The sequence below is a fragment of the Sapajus apella genome, unplaced genomic scaffold (genome assembly GCF_009761245.1).
Source record: "Sapajus apella isolate SASKATOON/1434 unplaced genomic scaffold, GSC_monkey_1.0 scaffold35, whole genome shotgun sequence".
NCBI lineage: Eukaryota > Metazoa > Chordata > Mammalia > Primates > Cebidae > Sapajus > Sapajus apella.
This window is the reverse complement of record NW_022436975.1, coordinates 121,412-144,259: the sequence shown is the minus strand read 5'-3', so window position 1 is coordinate 144,259 and position 22,848 is coordinate 121,412. Positions and strand designations below refer to the sequence as shown.

The 22,848-nt window shown below is 42.7% G+C and overlaps 1 protein-coding gene across 1 annotated transcript in view; it reads right to left on the bottom strand.

Annotated features, from left to right (window-relative positions):
* The window catches only part of SPIDR (scaffold protein involved in DNA repair), a 468,259-nt gene extending 458,459 nt beyond the window's left edge, over nucleotides 1–9,800 (bottom strand). Inside the window, exon 1 of the mRNA XM_032296341.1 lies at nucleotides 9,706–9,800. Within this exon, the coding sequence (XP_032152232.1) occupies nucleotides 9,706–9,738 (33 nt within the window). The 5' untranslated portion in view covers nucleotides 9,739–9,800. The remainder of the gene's footprint in view (nucleotides 1–9,705) is intronic.
* Between the last annotated feature and the right edge of the window lie 13,048 nt (nucleotides 9,801–22,848).

Genomic DNA, 22,848 nt, shown 5'->3' with positions numbered 1-22,848 from the left:
TTTTTTTTTTTTGAGATGGAGTTTCGCTCTTGTTACCCAGGCTGGGGGTGCAATGGCGCGATCTCGGCTCACCGCAACCTCCGCCTCCCGGGTTCAGGCAATTCTCCTGCCTCAGCCTCCTGAGTAGCTGGGATTACAGGCACGCGCCACCATGCCCAGCTAATTTTTTGTATTTTTAGTAGAGACGGGGTTTCACCATGTTGATCAGGATGGTCTTGATCTCTTGACCTCGTGATCCACCCGCCTCGGCCTCCCAAAGTGCTGGGATTACAGGCTTGAGCCACCGCGCCCGGCCCAAATTTTTTTTTTTTTTTTTAAATTAGCCAGGCACAGTAGCATGTGCCAGTAGAACTGCATTCAAAATAGCATGAAAAAGAATAAACTCTTAGAAATAAATTTAACCAAAGAAGTGTAGGGTTTTTTCACTGAAAACTATGAAGCACAGATAGAAATTATAGGTCTAAATAAAAGGAAAGACAACCTATGTTCATGGGAAGAATATTGTTAAAATAATACTCTCCAATTTTTCTACATATTCAACCCAATCAAAATCCCAGATGGCTTTTTGCAAAACTTGACAAGCTGCTATTATTCATATGGAAATGCAACGAACCCAAAGCAGTTAAAACAATCACAAAGCAGAAAACAAGTCAGAAACTCACACTTCTAATTTCAACACTGCCAAGTTACAGTAATTAAGACAGTAATGGTACAAGAATAAAGGCAGATACAAAGACCAGTGGAATAGGATTCACAGGCCAAAACAAACCTTTACTTTTTTGGTCAACTGATTTTCTATTAAAACAAAAAAGTGCCAAGACAATTCAAGGAGAAAGAACAACTTTTTCAACAAATAGTGTTGAGGCAACTGGATATCCACATGCAAACAAATGAAGCTGTACCCCACCTCACAGTGTGTAGAAAAATTAACTCTGAATGAATCACAGACCTAAATGTAAGAGCTAAAACTGTAATTCTTGGAAGAAAACATAGGAATAAATCTTTGTGACCTTGGTTTATGCAATGATTTCTTAGATATGACACCAATAAGCACAAGCAACAACAACAAAAAAACAAATTGGACTTCATCAAAATTTTTTAAAACTTTTTTACTTCAATAAGAAAATGAAAACCCAAAGGATGGGAGAAAATATCTGCGGATCATACATCTTACGGGGGAACAGTATACAGAATTTTAAAAGACTCATGATTCAACAATAAAACAGCAAATAACCCAACTAAAACGCGGCCAAATAAGCTGAATAAGCATTTCTTCAAGAAGATACAGAAATGCCCAATAAGTACATGAAAAGATGCTCAACCTCATTAGAGAACTGCAAACCAAACCACAGTGAGGTAACACTTCATAACCATCAGGATGACTAAAATCGAAAGACAGGCAATGGCAAGTGTTAGCAAGCATATCGTGAGATTAGAATATTCATTCTTTGCTGGTGAGACTGTAAAAGGTGCAACCACTTTGAAAAAGTTTAGCAGTTATCCAAAATGTGAACATATAGTTGTTATGTGACCCAAAATTTTCACTGCTAGAGAAAGAAAAACTTAGGTCTACATAAAGATGCATACATAAGGCCAGGCTTGGTGGCTTGTGCCTGTTATTTCAGCACTTTGGGAGGCCGAGGTGGGCAGCTCATTAGGTCAAGAGATTGAAACCATCCTGGCCAACATAGTGAAACCCTTTCTCTACTAAAATACAAAAATTTCCTGAGTGTGGTGGCGCATGCCTATAGTCCCAGCTACTCAGGAAGTTGAGGCAGGAGAATTGCTTGAACTTGGGAGGCGGAGGTTGCAGTGAGCCGAGATCATGCCATTGCACTCCAGCCTGGTGACAGAGCAAGACTCCGTCTCAAAAAAATAGTAGGGCCGGGCATGGTGGCTCACGCCTGTAATTCCAGCACGTTGGGAGGCTGAGGCAGGTGGATCACGAGGTCAAGAGATCAAGACCATCCTGGTCAACATGGTGAAACCCCGTCTCTACTAAAATTACAAAAAAATTAGCTGGGCATGGTGGCGCGTGCCTGTAATCCCAGCTACTCGGGAGGCTGAGGCAGGAAAATTGCCTGAACCCAGGAGGCGGAGGTTGCGGTGAGCCGAGATCGCGCCATTGCACTCCAGCCTGGGTAACAAGAGTGAAACTCCGTCTCAAAAAAAAAAAAAAAATAATAATAATAATAATAATAGTAATAATAATACATACACAAATGTTCAATGCAGTCCAGGCACAGTGGCTCACACCTGTAATCCCAGCACCTTGAGAGGCTAAGGTGGGAGGATCTCTGGAGCCCCTGAGTTTGAGACCAGCCTAGGCAATATAGTGAGAACTCATCTCAATTAAAAAAAAAAATGTTCAAAGCAGCATTATTCTTAAAAGTCCAATAGTGGAAATAATCCAAATGTCTATCAACTGACAAATGAATTTTTAAAATGCAGTATATCCATACAATGAAAACTTCATTCAAAATAAAGGGGAATGAAATACTGATACATGCAACATGTATAAACCTGTAAAACATTATGCTTAATGAAAGAAGCCAGTAACAAAACGACCACACAGTCCATGATTCCCTTGATATGAAATGTCCAGAACAGGCAAATCCATACACACAGAAAGTAGCTTAGTGGTTATCAATGGATGAGGGAAGAGAGAATGGGGAGTGACTAAGTAATAGCTATGGGGTTTCTTTTTGGGGTCATGAAAATATTCTACAATTAGCAACACTTATACAACTCTGTAAATATACTAAACACCACTGGATTTTACACTTTAAAAAGGTAAACTTTATTATCTATAAAACTGACTCATAACATTGCCAATAGGACTGTAAAATTATACAGATACAGCTCACGCCTGTAATCCCAGCTCTTTGGGAGGCCGAGGTGGGCGGATCACGAGGTCAGAAGATCAAGACCTTCCGGGCCAAAGTAGTGAAACTCCGTCTCTACTAAAAATACAAAAAAAAATTAGCTGGGCATGGCAGCACACACCTGTAGTCCCAGCTACTAGGGAGGCTGAGGCAGGAGAACTGCTTGAACCCGGAAGGAGGAGATTGCAGTGAGCGGATATCGCGCCTGTGCGACAGTGCGAGACTCCGCGTCAAAAAAAAAAAAAAAAATTATACAGATACAGCTGCTTTGGAAAAGTCCATCAGTTTCTTAGAAAATTAATTATCAAATTACCATAGGATCTGGCAATTACACACTTAGGCATTTATCTCAGAGAAATGAAAACTTATGTTCACACAAAAACTTGTACACAAATGTTCACAGCAGTTTTATTTGCAATAACCGAAACCTGGAAACAGCTTAGAGGTCCTTCAATGGTAAATGTTAATTCAAGCTCTGGTATATCCGTTATATGAAACACTACTCAGCAATTAAAACAAAGAAACTACTGATATGCACAACAACTTGGATAAATCATGACAGTTTTATGTTGTATTTAAAAAAAAAAACTCAAAAGGTTACATATTATATTATTCCATTTAGGTAACATGTTTGAAATGACAAAATTTTTTTCAGTAATTAGGCAAGGGAGCTACTGGAAGTGAGTAACTGTGATTATACGAGATCCTTGTGCTAACGGAGAGTGTTTTCACTATGGTGGTGGATACATGAACCTACAGAACCCACACATGTGATAGAACTGCACAGAATTGCTATGGCCCGATGTTTGTGTCTCCTAAAATACATTTGTTGAAATCCTAACCCCTAAGGTGATGATATTAGGACGTGGCGCCTTTGGTAGGTGATAAGAAGTTATAGAATGGATGCCCTTATAAAAGAGACCTTGGAGAGCTCCTTTACTACTTCCACCACGCAAAGGCATGGTGAGAAGATGGCTGTCTATGAACAAGGAAGCAGGCCATCACCAGACATGAAATCTGCCAACACTTTGATCTAGCAAGGGCCAGCCTCCAGAATCAGTTTATAAAACAACTATTCTCTGTATTACTCACAACTGTCTATGAATTTACAATTATCTCAATAAAAACAAATGGAATAAGATGTGCACGGGATTGGTGGATTTTACGAGAAACTTTTTTGTACTATTTTACCTTATCTATGAAAATATATTATTTTGACTAAAAAGAAAACACAAGTGAGGTACTCTATGCAAAGTGCTTGACATATAGAATGTTTTCAATAAAAGTTCTCTTTCCCTTTGGTTCGAGGAATAACACAACCTCTAGGCCAGGCACAATGGTTCACGCTGTAATCCCAGCACTTTGGGAGGCCAAGGAAGAAGAATGATTTGAGGCCAGGAATTTGGGACCAGCCTGGGCAATATAGCAAGGTCCTATCTTTACAAATGAAATTTAAATATTAGCCAGGCACAGTGGCACGGCCTGTGGTCCCGGCTACCTGGGAGGCCAAAATGGGAGGATCACTTGAGCCCAGGAGCTCAAGACCATGTGAGCCATGATTGCACCACTGCACTCCAGCCTGGGCAATAGAGTAAAACTGTCTCAACAAAACAAAACAAAACAGACAACTGAGACGTCCAACCTAAGTAGTCTAATTCTGAGATGTAGGGCCACCAGTAAATGATTCAATGAGATTATCAAGGCCTTAAACTGGAACCATGAGGTACTCCTACCAAGATTACTATGAGAATTTCCAGCCATCACCAAAAAACTTTAAAATAAGCCCTTTTACTATTTCTTGTTCAACATAGTTGAAAGACAGCAATTCAGGGAAATCCAGAGACAAAGCAGGAGAAGATGAACAATATCTTTGTCCTCATACAATTGCTTTAATTATCATAGTGTTTCATTAATTAATTGCTTTCATTATCACCAACATTTATTGAGTGCTTATATGCTCAGTATATCATCCCATTCATTCTCATCATTTAATCCTCACATCAACCCAGCAATATAAGTATTAACGCCATTTTATAAAGAAACCACAACTCAAAAACGTTTGCCCTATTCAGAGCTAAGAAGCAACGTGTCTAGATTTTCTTCCATGTACGTCTAATTCCTAAACTAAAGATTCTAGCCACTGGTTCTCCATTACCTCACATTAATATAAGTGTCTATCAACAACTATACAAGCACTTCCCACACATAGGCACCACAAGTGAGTTTCTGACTGGGCTCTAAGTATCTGAAAATTCACTGGGACTTGTAAGTCCTATTCACTTTATCAGAGTCACTCCCTCCTAATCATGACGGCTCCCATGCCATTCTGCACTCTATGGCCTACTACTTCGGTGTGGCCTTTCAAGCACTAAGACCCCTACCCTTCTACCAACCCATGGGGTTACCAATCACCAACCCATGGGGCCACTGGAAAAAGGTCCAAAAATGAGAGCTGCACCCTCCAGTTATTCTTACATGTCTTGTCTACTGCTGAATTCTTACTTCCTAGTTTTCTACTATAAGCCTACACAGAATCATAAATATACATGTGAGTTCCATACCCACACTTCTCTTGACATCTCCGTATCAGCCTCATAGTTCATGCTGTCACATCTTCCTCAGGAAAAAAGAATTAGCCATTGTAAAAATCAGCTAACTTTCCATCTACTGGGCTCTCCTTCTTCCCTACAGTCTCAGAGGGAAATGTTCCTATTCTCTAAAACTAACCCTGCTTCTGTAATGAAATCCAAACCTTCTAGAATACTAAAAGGTCCTCACTCTCCCCATTGGCTTCTTCTCTCCTACTTCAAATAGGCAAAATGTTTCCCTTTCTTGACAAAGAAAACTCTTTTTAACCTGCAGCCTTGAGTACTCTTCAAGCTCATGTGTACACTGTATTTAATCAATACCCACCATCTGCCTGGCCCAGTGCAAGAAGCACCAGAAATAAAGTAAATTGGCTGGGTGCCATGGCTCATGCCTGTAATCCCAGCACTTTGGGAGGCCAAGGCAGGGAGGACTGCTTGAGGCCAGGAGTTCAAGACTAATCTGGACAATATAGCAAGACTACATCTCCACAAAAAAATCACAAAAATTATGGTGCACACCTGTGGTCCCACCTACTCGGGAGGCTGAGGTGGGAGGATCGCTTAAGTCTGAGAGATCGAGGCTCCAGTGAGCCACATCACAGCACTGCACTCCAGCTTAGGTGACAGAGTGAGACCCTGTCTCAAAGAAAAGAAGTTTTGGTGATGAGGGAAACCCAAAGGATTAGAGAAAGAAGGTGTCATAAGGAAGAAGTAGTCTCTCTTTCATAATCTTGCCAAGATACAGTCTTTCTTTCAGTGGAAAAGAGTGAGCAGAAGGTGGGGTGGGGAGAAGCCAGAAACTAGAATTCAGTCTAAGGAGGTGAAAGGAGCTATGAGAGTACAACAACTGGGGAGGATCAGAAAATCTCAAAAGGCAAGGTGCTGGTCAAGAACAGGAGTATATATGGTCATCCTTGGCTACTTCTTAAGGAAAGAAGAACACAAGGCATAAAGGGAAGAAAGAATCAAAGCATGTTAAGGGATAGTGAGGGGCTAGGGCAGTAGAGGCCCATGAAAGAGATGGGAGTGAGAAAAGAGCTAAGATATCCCCAGCCTTTGAGCAACTGACTGCCCTAATCTCCCTAGGGCATATGTTCCACATATCTATATATCCTAACATCAGTTAAGAGGCAGGGAACCAACTTTCCCACTTCTCACAGGTTCAACTTTGAGTCACCACAGGTTCCCTCCTCTTCCTCTTCCAATTGCAGTTGCCTAAATCTCACCTTCCTTTCGTAGTCTATCAACTCAGTCCTTTCCATTCTATTCCTAATTCCACCACTTTAGTCCATGACAGAACAACCTTTCATCTTAAGAGTCCTGAAATATCTGTGTGGCTTGTCCAAAATTGCAAAATCAGTCAGCTGTATTGCTGAGGCTGATATCCAAGGCTTCAAACTAAGGTATCTCCTCATGTTTCTTCACACCTGGAATACTTGCAAATCTTTTAAACTGTTTCCTTTCATTAATTCATCAGATGTTTCTTAGGTATCTAGCATGTGCAAGGGATATGACAGGTACTCTAGGGAATATGGGCTTGACAGGTACTCTACGGAATATGGACTGAAGACATAGTCCCTAATCTTAAATGTCTAGACTATAGGGGAATAAAAGTGTAGACACAAATAAAACTAATACATGAAATAGTAAGAGTTATTTATGTAAAATTCCACAGACTACAGAAAAAAGTTCATATATAGCTCAGATAATTTGGGAGAAGGTGGGACTTGAGGTGGGCCTCAATGGATGATTAAGATTTCAATCAGCAGAAATGGGAGAACTGGCATTATTCCAAACCAAGAACATTTCAATTACCGCCAAAGGGCAAGAAAGTACGGTGACAGCAGTAGTCTAATTTACCTAGAAGATAAATAATGAACAAAGCTGTAAAATTAAGGAATAAGATACAGATGTATTATGGAAGCTGTGAATAACAGGCTGAAAGCCTGAACAAAAGCTAGGTCTGGAGCAGACTACCTGGATATAAATCCTAGCTTCTTCCCTTAACTGCTGTGTGACCTTGGGCAAATTACCTAACCTCTCTGCTGAGCCTCAGTTTCCTCATCCATAAAATGAGACTAATGGTATCTACCTCACATAATTGTTAAAATAATTACATAGTTAATACATATAAAGTGCTAAACATAGGGTAAGTCTACAATAAATTATGATGTAGCCAATAAGAATTAAAATGAAATTTAGATAGAGGACTAACAATATAATCAAAGTGGTGTCTAAGGGAAAGTCACCTCTGAAGATGAGTGGGAGCATGCTAGCTGGCACCACACATCAACACTCTAACCATTAAATACTGACCTAGGGAGACAGAAACAAAAAATAAATCCCTGGGGCAAAACTACTGTGGAAGTCAGCCTCCAAGGTGGGCCCTGTGATCCCCACCTCCTGGGTCTTTGATACCCTCCTCATTCAGTGTACCAGATTGGTCCATGTAATGAATAGACAGGAGATGGGATGTCACTTCTGAAATTAGGCTATAAAAGACATGGGGGCCAGTATCTTGTTGCTCTTGCGCTCTCGCGCGCGCTCTCTCTCTCTCTCTCTCTCTCTCTCTCTCTCTCTCTTGGAACAGCCAGGACCCCGCTGTGAGCTGTCCTAGAGAGCTGTCAAGGAACAATCCGTGAGTGAGCTTGGAACTGGATCCTCCAGCTCCAAAGCCCCTTTATTTGACTGCAGCCTTGCGGGAGATCCTGACCTACAACCACACGGTGGAGCCGTTCTCAGATTCCTGAATCTCAGAAACTATGATATAATAAACATTTGCTATGAGCTGCTTCAGTTTTCAGCAACTTATTACACAACAGACAACTAACACAACTACTGAAAAGAAAAACTGATAGAGTCTTGAAAAATGACTCTATCAAAAAAAGGATGAAGACACCAGAGGTGAATGTCGATCCAAAAATACTAGGATTTCTAAGTCAAGGGAAATGGTTAGGGCCTGGAGGACTAAGGGTGACGATGATTTTGTGACGCACTAAGTTTGAGCTCAAGGAAAAAGGCTAACGTAGATCTGAAAGTCATCTATACAGCCGTGACAGTTAACTTCCATGTATGTTTCCACTGCCCAGAGCAAACGTGGAAAGTGAGAAAAAGCACAAGGTAAAAAATTAGAACATGGCACGAACACAATAAAGAGAAGAAAATGAGCAGTTGCAAGACAGGAAGACAATCAGCATTGCAACTTCAGGGATGTTCCAAAAGAAATAAAAGCAGGTGGCGAATGTGTTCAATGCTGCATGACCAAGTAAACAACTTATACTGGATTTAACAAATTTATATACTTCCTAGTTTTTCTCACACATTAATACTTCTGAAATCAGGCTGCATCTTATAAACAGAGGTGCCTGAAATGTTTTACTCCCTAAAGCCAGTCACAAAATTGATAGTGTGATCTGATAATCAATGGTATTTGAGAAGCGAGAAAGCATGGTAGTGCTAAAGTTGAACCAGTATATGTGGACTCTTTCTCCAGGAAGTTTTCGAGTAAAGGGAAGAGTCAAGAATGGAGGTCCTGTCTTTGGTTTTTTAGAACTGTTTATAAGACAAACGTATTTGAAAGCAAGGAAGTTATAAGGAACTTTAAAAAGATAAAGGACACACGTCAGGACAAGCACAATTAGCAGAAAAAAAAGGAGGCACTCTCGGATGCAGGTGCAATTAACCACCACTCATGCAATGCTTCCACCCGCTCCCCGCCTGGACCCTGATGCTGACGGACCGGGCAGTCCGCCACAGAGTCCCCTCCCAGTGCAGCAGGGAGAGAGAGTTGACAGTGGACTATCCGGGGAGACGGGCAAAGCCGCCAGGATTCCCTGCTGTTTGGTGCATTACACCAGGGTCAAAATGAGACAAATAAAAGCATCGCCAAGTACCCCCGAGGCGGACATAGGCTCCTGCTCACTCCGGACTCAAGTCCCAGCAGCCAGCTGCGTCCCTCCCGTAGCTCTGTCCCTCCCGTAGCTCCACCCCTCGCCCCCCGGACAGCCGGTGAGGGCTCGGCCAGCACACCAGGACCGGAGCCGGACATGGGGGCTGCACCCCGCGGCGCGGGCTCGCTCCACGCACGCAGACGGAACTCGCCACCACCTCGCCCTTCAACCCCAATGCCCACCCCCTCTTACCCCAGCAGCCCAGAGCCGACTCAACACCGGCCCGCCGCTCCCCCTCGACGCCTGAAACTGCTTGGCGCCCGCTCCCGCCCCAAAGCCTACCTTAGGGCCGCGAGCGCTACTGCCGCGAGGCATCTCACCGAGAGCAACCTCAGCGCGCCGCCTCAGCGCACCGCCTCCTCGGCGCGTCGCCGTCCCAACTCGGCGCCCCGCACCGCGCGCTACCATTGGCGGGTGCTCGGGCGGAGGGCGGGGCTTCGATGGGGGCGGGGTTTCTCCATGCCCAGGCGCTTCAGGGCCTCCCGGACCGCCCGGCTGCGGAGCCCGGAAGAGGTGTGGCGCGGCGGGTCGAGCTTTCTTGCCCGGGCGGGGGTCGTTGCTCGCTCTTGGGTTCCTGGGGGGTTCGGGAAAGCTGCTGGGCTGGCGCCTGGAGCGGGGCCGCCTCGAAGTGTTGTCTTTAGAATGAAGCTTATGTCTGTGTTGTCAGGCAACAACTGACCTTAAATAAAAATGAAAACCTGAAGTAGGATACACATGCAACAGTGGATACTTCAGGAATGGGAGTGGCTGCTGGTGACGGGAGCAGAGAGTGTGGTTTCCCCATGTTTGGCGTCCGGCGAGGAAGGAGTAACGTCCAAATAACCAGAGCCGAGACTGCACGTCGGACATCACATCCCCGGAAGAACTTGTGGAGGCTGAGGAAAGGCTGCGGGGCGCCGGCGTCTGAGGGGGCGGGAGCCTGCGTTCCTACCACGTTCGCCCGGGCGCGCAGGGGCTCCGCGGGGGCCGCAGCTCCTCGAGGCGCCGGAGGAGTGGGCCTGAGACCGCGCGGCGGCGACCCCAGCCGGCCGGCAGAAGCCGGAGGAGGAGGCCGCGAGTCTGACTGGGACGCGAGGACTGTGAAGAAGGCGTCTGTCATGGAGAAAGCTACCAGGTAATTTAACAAGGTGAAAAAGCGTCAGCCTGAGGAGGAGGGAAGGATGCTTAGAAAGTTGCCTCTTAAGGACGCAGCAGTGGAGATGAATCTTCTGCTTGAGGCACTTTTTGTGCCTCTGTGAGAATCCATTGCTTTCTGGTTGATCCATCTTCGGGTTTTCTCTCCGTCCTAGTCCCTGTTCTGCCATCATCCCATTTTGAATCTGGTACCTAAGCCCGCAGGTACTTGGTTTGTAGTAGCTGTCCACTCTGCAGTGGCTGAAAACACGGGAAAAAACCACCTTCGTCTGGGGAGGACATTGTTGCTAGTGCCATTACGGTCAACAGTTGGAACAAGATAAACGGCACGCCCAATCTAGTTGAGGATTTTGGACACGGGGACTCCGACTGGGACCCCACCTAGAAACCAGATCTGCCGTTGCCGCCTCGGCGGTGCCTCGCTGTCTTACTGAGCACAGTAAGTGCACCCGACCTCGCTGGGGTCCCCATTTCACACCTGCAGCCAGACCTCTCGTGAGGTTCCCGCTTGCCATCTGCACCAGGAGACGCTTTCCTGCCAAAATGTTGGGGGTTTTCTTCAAACTTCCTCTTGTTCAGAATTCACTAGCTCAGTAGTGGCACGGACATCCACCTGGCGATAGCTCACCCGGAAACCTGGGAGTTTTTATGAACACTCTGTGTCTCCTACCAATCTGTCCACACTCTCCACTGCCACCACTGTTTCCCTGGCTACTAGTGTCTTTTTTGCCCAGACCGCTAGTAGCTCCTAACCCATGTCCCCGAATCCACTCTTGCCCCTCACACACCACATACATACAATCCATTCTCCACACAGACACCGCAGTGATCTTGATGCTGTCTATATTGGCCTTCCTTTTGGTGGTCAAATGTGCCTAGCTCCTGCAGCCTTAAGGTCTAATAAGCATTTGCTTTTCCTTTTGCCTAAAAGGCCCTGGCCTCCCTCTGCCATGCCAATTCCTATGGGCCTGTCAAACCTGAACCTGGTAGTCTAGCTTCCCTAAATTAGCAAGCTTGAGCTTCCCTGCTCTTCGTGTCCACAGGACTCCTTGCTCTGTTGAAGATGTTGTGACAATCAGAATCTAAATAATTATGATAGTTATTTGTTTACCATCTGGCTCTACCCCCATGCTGTAAGGTAATACCATTTCTATCTTCTCTATTTTTATATCTCCAGCACTTAACACAGTGTCTTCCACACACAAAATAGTCAATTATTTGTTGTGGGTGAACTAATTATGAAACAAATGAATTGCCAGAGGTTGCACAGCTAGTAAGTGTTCAGGATTAGAACTCGTATGTGATACCAAGGTCCATGCACACTCTCCACTTCACCAGTCAGAGCATAGTAGAAATTTTCTTTTTTTTTTTTTTTTTTTTCAATTGAACATACGAACTCAGTAAAAGGGAACTGTTGATAAGAAAGATGAGCCCTGCGGAAAGAGACTCTTGGGTCCTCTCCAGGCTTTTCTTATTTCCTCCTCAACAAACACTCAGTGGCAAACACTAAGACAAACCAGAAAGTCCTTCTTTTAACTTTTGTCTCATCAAACTTTTTGGCCTGGTTGTTGTTCTGCAGATATTTGTGGTGTTCACTCTGCTTACAGCCATCCTAAAGATTCCATGGAGAACCATGAAGTCTGTGGGGAGGGTGTGACTCACAAGAGGGTCTCTACTGCACCTTCAGGGCAGCTCTCCTTCCATCTGTCTTACGTATGGGGCAAGATTGTATTTAAAGAAAGATCTAATATAGGGAGAAATGTTTAGAATCTACTCATCCATATTCTTTTTTAGTCTGGTAGGTGACAGTGCTCTAGGCTATAAATCCAAGATTTAAACGTGAAAAAAAATGTCAAGGTATAAGAATAAAACATGACCAGATTTCTTTATAATCTTAGAGTGGGGGAAAGGGAAGAAAATCTTTTCAGGTATGACTCAAAATGCACTAGTTGCAATAGGAAAGATTGATCAACTACATAAAAACTCTAATTTATGCATGGCAAAAACACAATAAGCAAAGACAAATAGCAAAATTGAAAAATAATTAATAATGATGTCAAACAGAAACAATCTCCTAAAGTATAAATTACTCCTGGAGGAGTAACCAAGACTACTCCTTGGGGGAAATAACCAAAAATCAAGTAGAAAATGGACAAAGGACAAGGGCAGTTCACAGAAAAAGGAACACAAATGGCCCTTATACATATGAATTATGTACTATCTCACTCATGACAAGAGAAATGCAAATTTAAACTGCACACCTATCATATTGGCTAAAATACAAGTCATGGACAACACATTGGGGTAAGGGCACATTACTAACAAAAGTAGAGAATTACACAACTCATCAATGGGACTTTGGAAATATGTTTCAAAATTATAAATGTATTTACTCTTTAAGCTAGCAGTCCCACTTCTGGGAATTAATCCTGTACATACACCTGCACACATATTTTCTTAGTCTGTTTTGTGCTGCTATAACAGAATACCTGAGACTAGGTAGTTTGCAAAGAACAGACATTTACTTTCTCACACTGAGAAATCTGAGATCAGGGAAGTGGCATTCGGTGTCGGGTGTGGGCCATCTTGCTGCATCTTCATATGGTGGAAGAGAGAAGGGTCAGGGAGCAAGCTAGCCGAATGCTGCGTGAAACCTCTTTTATAAGTGCCCTTAATTCTACTAATGATGGAGGAGCCTTCAGGGCCTAATCACTTCTTAAAGGTGCCTCCTCTTAATACTAGCACATTGGCAACACCTGAATTTTGGAGGAGACACATTCAAACCATAATACATGTGAAATGATATGTATATAAGGGTATTTATTGCAGCATAGTTTGCAATAGCAAAAGACTAGAAACAATTGAGATATTTGTTTACTTGAAGGAGACTGTTAAATATGCCATGGTAATATGGTCATAATGATCTCCAGCTTTAATAAATGAAGAAAACAATGGCAGAATATGATTCATAGTGTGCTGCCTCTCTAGTACAAGAAAACAGGGAAACACCACATGTTTCTTGTATCTGCATGAAGAAATGCTATATAGAAATAGATATATAGAAAAATAAATAAAAGTGGCTACCTAGTGGAGGGGAGGAACCAAGTGATTGGGATGAGGGGAGGAAGACTTCTTCATCTCTACTTTTCTGTGTAGTTTCATTTACCTATTTTAAAAACAGATTGAAAAATTAAGAAAAATGTGTACTTTATTCTAGAGTGATGATGGTTGTACAACTCTGTGAATTTTTTTTTCTTACACATTGCCACAAAGACGTGTCCAAAACTCTGTGAATTTTGTAACAAATCACTGAATGGTATACTTTAAAGGGTGATTTTATGGTATTTGAATTATATTTCAATAAATCATTATTTTAAAAATGTTTGGTCAGGGACTGGTAGCATCAGCAGCATCTGAAAAATGGTCAGAAATGCATATTCTTGGACTCCATACTAGACCAATTGAATCAGAAACCTGGTAAACAAGACCTGGCAATCTCTCCAACTGACTCTGATGCATGCTCACCTATGAGAAGAACTGGATTGGATGCATTTGCATGGAGTAACAAGCTCTTGCACAGCGATCACCCACAAAACACCCACTCAGGGTGGGAAGAAAAGGCCTTGTCAGCCTTTTCTTTAATCATTGACTACAATAATGTTAATAATAATATGACATTTATGTATGCAGGCAATGGTAATCCCTTTATATGAAACAAAAATAGGGCCTCACCTGATGGGTTAGAACATAGCAGATACAAAGTAAGTGCCCAGGAAATGTTAGCAATTATTGTAATCATTTATCTCAGAAAAACTCTATGACAATTGTGTGAAGTACGATTATGATTACATATGAAATAATTACATCACAGACATGTTATGTAACTTGCAAAATGCCACAAACCCAGTAAGTAGTAAAGCCCAAAAAAAAGAGGTTTTCAACTTCCGTGTATCTCTGTCTCTTTGCCCTGATCACACTTAGAGAACCATTGATCTAGGTTTTCAAAGGTATACAAATGGTTTTTATACATATGAAAAGTAGGAGTGGCAGCTGGGTGGCTGGGTGTGGTGGCTCATGCCTGTAATCCCAACACTTTGGGAGGCCGAGGTGGGTGGATCACAAGGTCAGAAGATTGAGACCACCCTGGACAACATGGTGAAACCTTGTCTCTACTGAAAATACACAAAGAATTGGCTGGGTGTGGTGGCACTTGCCTGTAATCCCAGCTACTTGGAAGGCTGAAGCAGGAGAATAGGTTGAACCTGGGAGGCAGAGGTTACAGTGAACTGAGATCACGCCACTGCACTCCAGCCTGGGTGACAGAGTAAGGCTCTTATCAAAAAACAAAAAAGAAAAGAAAAATAAGAGTGGAAAATAGAGTAAAATGCAGATTATTCAAGGAATGTGCATTCATTCATTCATTCAACAAACAAATGAAGTTTACTATGTACCAGGCCTATCTTAGGCCTTGGTTGGTTTTCTTAGTCCATTTGGGTTGCTATAACAACCCATCAACTAATAACTCATAACTGCATAGCTTATAAAGAATAGAAATTTATTTCTCAAAGTTCTGGAGGCTGAGAAGTCCAAGATCAAGGCACTGGCAGATACAGTGTCTGGTAAGGGCTGATTCTTCATAGATGGCACCTTCTAGCATGTTGTCACATGGTGGAAGGGGCAAGTTATCTCTCTGGGGTCTCTTTAAAGGCACTCACCCTGTTCATGAGGGATCTGCCCTCATTATCTATTCACTGCCAAAAGTCCCACTTCCTTTTTTTTAAACTCATTTTTTAATTGAAAAAAATTGTATATATTTATGGTGTATAACATGATGTTTTGAAATATGTATACATTGTGGAATGTCTAAATCAAGCTAATTAAAACATATGCATTATCTCACATAGTTAACTTTTTTGTGGTGAGAACACTAAAGTCTACTTTTAGCAATTTCCAAGTATATGATACATTTTGTTTGTTTGAGACGGGGTCTCACTCTGTTGCCACCACACCCAGACACCCAGCTGACACTCCTACTTTTCATGGTGCGGTCACGGCTCACTGCATTTTCAAACTCCGGGGCTCAAGAGATTCTCTGCCTCAGTCTTCCAAGTAGCTGAAACCACAAGCTCACACCAACACACTTCACTTTTTTTTTTTTTTTTTTTTTTTTTTTAATTTTTGTAGAGACAAAGTTTCACCACGTTGCCCAGGCTGGTCTCAAACTCCTGGCCTCAAGCGATCCTGCTGCCTTGGCCTCCTAACATGTTAGGATTACAGGCATGAACCAGTGTGCCCACCCAATACGTTGTTACTAACGGTAGTCACCATGTTGTATAATAGATAGATCTCTTGAACTTATTTCTCCATCTAACTGAAACTTGACCAACATCTCTCCAATCCTATCACCTCTCCCCTGAGCCCCTGGTAACCATCATTCTCCTCTCTGCTTCTATGAGTTTGACTTTTTTAGATTCCACATATGAGATCAGCAGTATTTGTGTTTCTGTGTCTGGCTTATTTCACTTAACGTAATGTCCTCCAGGTTCATACATGTGGCAAATGACAGGATTTCCTTTTTTTTATGTACTGAATAGTATTCCATTGTGTATACCACATTTTCTTTATTCATTCACATGTTGATGGACACAGGTTGATTCCATGTCTTGGCCATTATGAATAATGGTGCTATGAACATGGCAGTGCAGACGTCTCTTTGACACATAGATTTCAGTTCCTTTGGGTATATACTCAGCAATGAGATTGCGGGATCACATAGTAGTTTTATTTTTTAGTTTTTTTAGGAACGTCCATACTGTATTTCCTTGATGGCTATGCCAATTTACATTCCTTTTTAATGGCTGCATAATATTCCATTGGATGGATTACCATTTTGTTTATGCATTAATTGGACCTTTGGGTTGTGTCCATATTTTGCTTATTATAAATAATGCTGCTCTGAACATTTGTGTACAAGTTTTGTTTGAACACCTGTTTTCAATACTTGGGGGTATATACTAGGAGTGAAATGATTAGATTATATTTACAGTTTTATATTTAACTTTCTGAGGAACTACAAAATTGTTTTCCACAGAAGCTGCACCATTTTATATTCCCTATAGCCATGTTAGAGAGTTCTAATTTTTCCACATCCTTGGCAATACTTATCTTTTCCCCTTTAAAAAATATTTTAACCATGCTAGTGGTTATGAAATGATATCTTACTGACTTTGACTTGTATTTCCATAATGATTAATGATGTTGAGCAGCTTTTCATGCACTTTTCAGCCATTTCTCTATCTTCTTTGGAGAACTGTCTATTCAAATCAGTTGCCCATTTTTAAAATGGGTTGCTTTTATTTTTGTTGGGGAGTTTAGGAGTTTTTATATGTTCTGCCTGGAGTCCTTACTGGCTAACCAGTATCAGGGGTATACCAAGCTTGCTTTATTGAGGCAAAGTTGTACAACAATTTTTTTTTAATTTTTAAAATGATCTTGTAAATGAAAATCACTCTCCACAACTTTACAGCACATTGTCATCTGCTTTAGTGACACAAAATTAGGCTTAAATTGCTGGGAATTGACAAATGCACTTAAGAGACCCTATTAACAAGAATTCTCAACAAAAGAAAATTCAGGACCAAGTGGCCACTGTTAAAGTCTACTAAACATTTAAGAAGAATTAACACCCTGTAATCCCAGCACTTTGAGAAACTGAGGCAGGAGGATTGCTTGAGCCTAGGAGCTTGAGACCAGCCTGGGCAACATAGTTGAGACCGTATGTCCACAAAAAAATGTTTTAAAAAATTAACTAGGCATAGTGGCACATGCCTGTAGTCCCAGCTATTTGGGAAGGCTAAGGTGGGAGGATTGCTTGAGGTGAGGAGTTTCAGGCTGCACTGAGTCATGATTGCACCACTTCACTCCAGCCTGGGTGGCAGAGTGAGACCCTGCCTAAAAAAAATTAAAATTAAAAAAAGGAGAAATTAACACCATTTATTCTCAATCTCTTTCAAAAAATAAAATATGAAGGAACACTTCCCAACTCATTCTGTGAGGCCAGCATTACCCTGATACCAAAGCTAGGCAAAGATATCACACAAAAGGAAAACCAGAAAGTAATTCCTGGAGTCAGGTGTGATGGCTCATGCCTGTAATCCCAGCACTTTGGGAGGCCGAGATGGGTGGATCACGAGTTCAGGAGTTCAAGACCAGCCTGACCAACATGGTGAAACCTCTGTCTATACTAAAAATACAAAAAAAAATTAGCCGGGCTTGGCAGCATGTGCTCGTAATTCCAGCTACTCAGGAGGCTGAGGCAGGAGAATCGCTTGAACCCAGGAAGTGGAGGTTGTAGTAAGCCCAGATTGTGCCACTGCACTCCACCTGAGCAACAGAGTGAGACACTATCTCAAAAAAAGAAAAAAAGAATTATTGGATGTCACAAGATGGCTGACTGGAAGCTCCTAGCTCTTCCCCCACTCCAACATAAAATATAGTGAAGTAACACCTACATTTCAATCAAAATAATTAAAGGAGAACTCTGGAGAACAAAAAAGAAGCAGCAGAAATTCTGTAGAGTATGGAAACCTGGGATGGCTGCACAGGAAAGGAAATAATACTCTGCCACTCTATCCACTCAGGATCAGTGTGGAACCAGGAGAGACTTCTTCCTGCAGGGAAAAGGTAAGCAGGAGGACCCAGCATCCCCCATCACCACCATTGACACATGCAATCTTCATTACCAGAGGTTTCCACATCCCTCACAGGCTCTGAGCCCAACTGAGGGAGCTCCCCAGAGTTCACATGTTGAGCTATCCGAGACAAAGAGCTGATACTTTGCCATCTCCCATCACCTGTGCGGCTACTGCACTGCACGGTCTTGGAACCACAGCCACTGCTTGAGTGTGTTGTGATCTGGGAGTGAGAAAGTATGCACCTCTTCATCCTGTGGCTTTGCCAACACTGAATCCATCCTACCCAGTAGCACATCATCCCAAAAACAAGCTGCTCCAAGCTCTATCCCCTAGGGCCAAACTGCCATGGAACTTCATCACCCACGTGTGAGGCGCTGATGCGTCCTCCCTTACGGCTGAGCTGAAGTGACTCCCCACCTCCCAGGGACTTCAGGCATCCTACAAACAATAGCAGACACAATCCTGGTGCCACGGCAGACTAAACGCCCTTCTCCCTAGGGACCTCATGTCTTTGGTACTCCAGAGCCACTGCAGGTGAGGCAGCACTTTGCCCCAGGGCTCTGAACCTGTGGCACATTGGAGCAGTTGCACCCACCAGTGCCACAGCTGATATAGAACCATGCCCTAGGGAGCTGGATCCTCCACTGACCCATGTAGCCATGCTTTCTGGGACTTAGCTGCACCTTACATCCCAGGGAATCAGGGGCTTACCTGAGCTGGATCATATCAACCTCCAGGCTAAACATCCACAGTGCCCCACCTATCTCAAACTGGACTAGTCCCTCAAAGTCTGAGCTGCTGAGGTGTTCTACCTCTCCGGAGAGTGGAGTCATTGCTGTGCTGCTCTGTTCCCCCCAGGTCCCAAGCACAGGTGCATCTTTCCATGTGTCCAGGTCCTTGATGTTGCTGCCCCTAGATTCAGAGTCTTGGCTACTGCCATGTCCTACCATTCCAGCGTTCAGAGTGACTACTGTGTGCTACCTCATCTCCCAGAGCCTAGACTGTTTCTGTACCCTGTTGGTTCTGAGTCCCAAATTGCAACTATGTCCTGCTCCACAGGACCTGAGCCTCCAGAGTACCTCTTTACACTATAGCTGTGTCAGGGCTTTACCTTGGCCCTCTGTGTCAGAACTACAGCTACATCCTAGCCCCTAGGACCTCTCAGTGACCCTCATCATGACATTGGCCATGACCTTCACACTCCCCTTCATCTGGCTGTTAACCTGAACCTGTATTTCACCTGGCCCTTGGCCTTAACCTAACCCCTCATCTTTACCTTGACGCCACCCTAAGGCTGGCCATGAAACCTGACTTTGTCTCTGACTCAACTGTATCTGACCTTGACTCTGCACTGGGTTAAATAGTGACCCCAAAAAGGTATGTCCATGTCTTAACCCTTGATCTCTGTGAATGTGATTTGGTTATTGAGTCTTTGCGGAAGTGATTAAGAACCTTGAGATGGGATGTGTGGAACACTCCTTCATAGTGGATTGAATGTGTACATTTGTTTAGTAATATATGTTGCAATACAGAGGCAGGAGACTGACTCTGAGGAGATGCATAGGAAGATGGCCATGTGGAGACAGAGGCAGAGATTGGAGTGATGTTTACAAGGAAAGGCACTCTAAGAGCCTGTGAAGCCTCAGAGATAAGGAAGGATCCTCCCATAGAGCTTCCAGAGGGCTGGATTCTAGCTCACACATGGATTTTAGACTTCTGGTCACCACAATCACGAGATAATAATTTCCGTGGTCTTAAGTCTTTCTGTTGGTGTTGTTACTCAACCCTACGAAATGAATAGACACCCTGACCCTCACTATGACAGGGTGTCTGACATTTCTCATGCTCTTAACCTGACATTGACCCTCCTCCTGGGCCCAGCCCTGACACGGCCACTCACCCAGAGCTAGACTTTATCCTGGCCCTCACTGTGACCGTGAGCCTGACCCTGATCCTGAACGTTCTGTGTCCCTCGCCCTGATCGTCTTCTACCCCATGCACTCACATTCACTTAGAGCTAGAACTTGACCACACCCTACCCTGACAATCACCCTGATATTGAATATAACCTTCATAACTTTGACCCTGACTCTGACCTTGACCTTCATCCTGATATAAACCTTGACATAAATTCATTTATTTTCATCATGAAGATCCCATGATGAAATCCCATCATGAAGATCCCATGAATCACGCTGAACATTGTCCTAACCCTGACCCTTAGCCTGACCCAACCTCACCATGGTCCTGAACCTGTCCTGGCCCTGACCTGGACCTTGTGCCTCACTCTGACCCTGACCTTTTTAATGATATATGTTGAAACTGTGTGTTTAATAGTGTTAGGTGAGCATGCTACCCTGTATTTAGATATGTGTTAGAAACACTGCATTTAAACCAAGTGTGGAATGATGGACAAGAGACTTGAAGTGGGAGCGAGAGGGAGTTGAGTGATGGGAAGTTGCTTGGTGGGTGCAATGTGTATTACTCCAGTGATGGATGTGCTGACTTCACCACAATGCAATGTAGCAATGTAGCAAAATTGCACTTGTACCCAATGAATATGTACAAAACAAACAAAAACATTGTGTTTATATGTGTGTATATTACTTTGTTAAATGATATGCCATAATGTATTTAAGAGTGGTGGGTAAGTGTATTATTATGTATGTTTGAAACACCCTGTTTAGCAGTGTGCAGTACATGTGCTGTTATTTGTGATATATATTGAAACACTGTTTACAGAGCCTTATGTTACTGAGTAAAATGATACATATGAGAAACAGTTGAGTTCACACTGTTGGGCACGCAGGACTTTGTGTTTAACAAAGATAGTGTTGTGTGTTCCTATATGTAGCGTATGTGTGAAACATTGTGCTAGCAGTGTGAGGTACATGTACTATTTTGTTTAGTGATATTTTTAAACTGCATTAGGAGAAGTGCATATGTTACCTGAGTATAGTGATATAAGGGAGTTATGAAATGTGGGATAAGTTAGTAGCACCCACTAAATGTACTGCTTTTTTAAAAGGGAGATGCGCGTGGTGCAGGTACTGCTTTGTTTTGGGAAATGTTGGAACACTGCTTACAGGACTAGGTGTATACCATCTTGAGGATTAGGATATACACAGAAAACACTGTGTTTAGCAGAGTGGCGTGCATAGACTACTTTCCTTAGAGATTTATGCTGAAAAACTGTATCTTAGCTAGATGCTTTTTTAAAAGTGTAGAGTGATATATGTGAAATGTGTGTAGAAGTGTTATGTGTATATATGTGGTTTGATGACGTATGTTGAAACCATGTTTAACAGAGTTCTGTATGTGTGTTCATGAGTTTAGTGTGTGTAACCAACATTGTGATATATGTGTGGAATATTGGGATTAACATGTGGGGTGCATGTTCTACTTGGTTTAATTATATATGTTGGAACCTGTTTAATACAGGTGGTTCATGTGATACAGAAAATAATTATGTATTTGTGAAAGAGTATGTTAACCATATGGATGCACATCCTTCACACTTTAGTGATGTATACTGAACCACTGCTAAGCTAGGTATGTGTGTGTGAATGCGTGTATTTTTTTTGTTTTCTTGAGACGGAGTCTCGCTCTCGCCAGGCTGGAGTGCACTGGCACGATTTTTGGCTTACTGAAACCTCTGCCTCCCAGGTTCAAGCGATTCTCCTGCCTCAGCCTCCTGGGTGGGTGGAACTACAGGTATGCACCACCATGTCCAGCTAATTTTTGTATTTTTATTAAAGATGGGGTTTCACCATGTTGGCCACGATGGTCTCAATCTCTTGACCTTGTGATCTGCCCACTTTGGCCTCCCAAAGTGCTGGGATTACAGGCATGAGCCACCACGCCCAGTCGTATGTGTGTGTATTTTTATGGGATAAAAAGTGTGCTTAGCACTGTTTGCATGCTCGCTCTTTGAGTTTGTGTGCTTGTACTATTTTCATTGGGAAAATATTTTGAAACATGCTAGGTGTATGCATTACTGAGTGTAGTGATATGTGTGTGAAACACTGTATTAACAGTGTGTAGTGCATGTATTACTTTATTTAGTGATTTCTTCTTTGCTTTTTTTCCTAATAGACCTCAGTTTTTAGAGCAGTTTTAGGATCACAGCAAAACTGAGTGAAGGTACAGAGATTTCCCATGTACCATATACCCCCACACATATGCATAGCCTCCCCATTATCAACATCCTCAATAGAATAATACTTTTGACTATTACTATTGATGAACCTATATTAACATACCCTTATCACCCAGAGTCCATAGTTTACATTAGGGTGCATTCTTAGTGTTATGTATTCCATTGGTTTTAACAAACGTATAATGACATTTATCCACCATTATAGTATCACATAGGAGTTTCAGTGCCACCAGATCTTCTGTCTTCCACCTATGCATCCTTCCCTCTTCCTTAACCACTGGTAACCACTGATCTTTTTACTGCCCCTATGGTTTTGCCTTTTCCAGAATTTCATATAATTGGATTCATACAGTATGCAGACCTTTTCAAACTGGATTCTTTCACTTTGTAGTATGCATTTTTTTCTCCATGTCTTTTCATGGTTTGATACCCATTTCC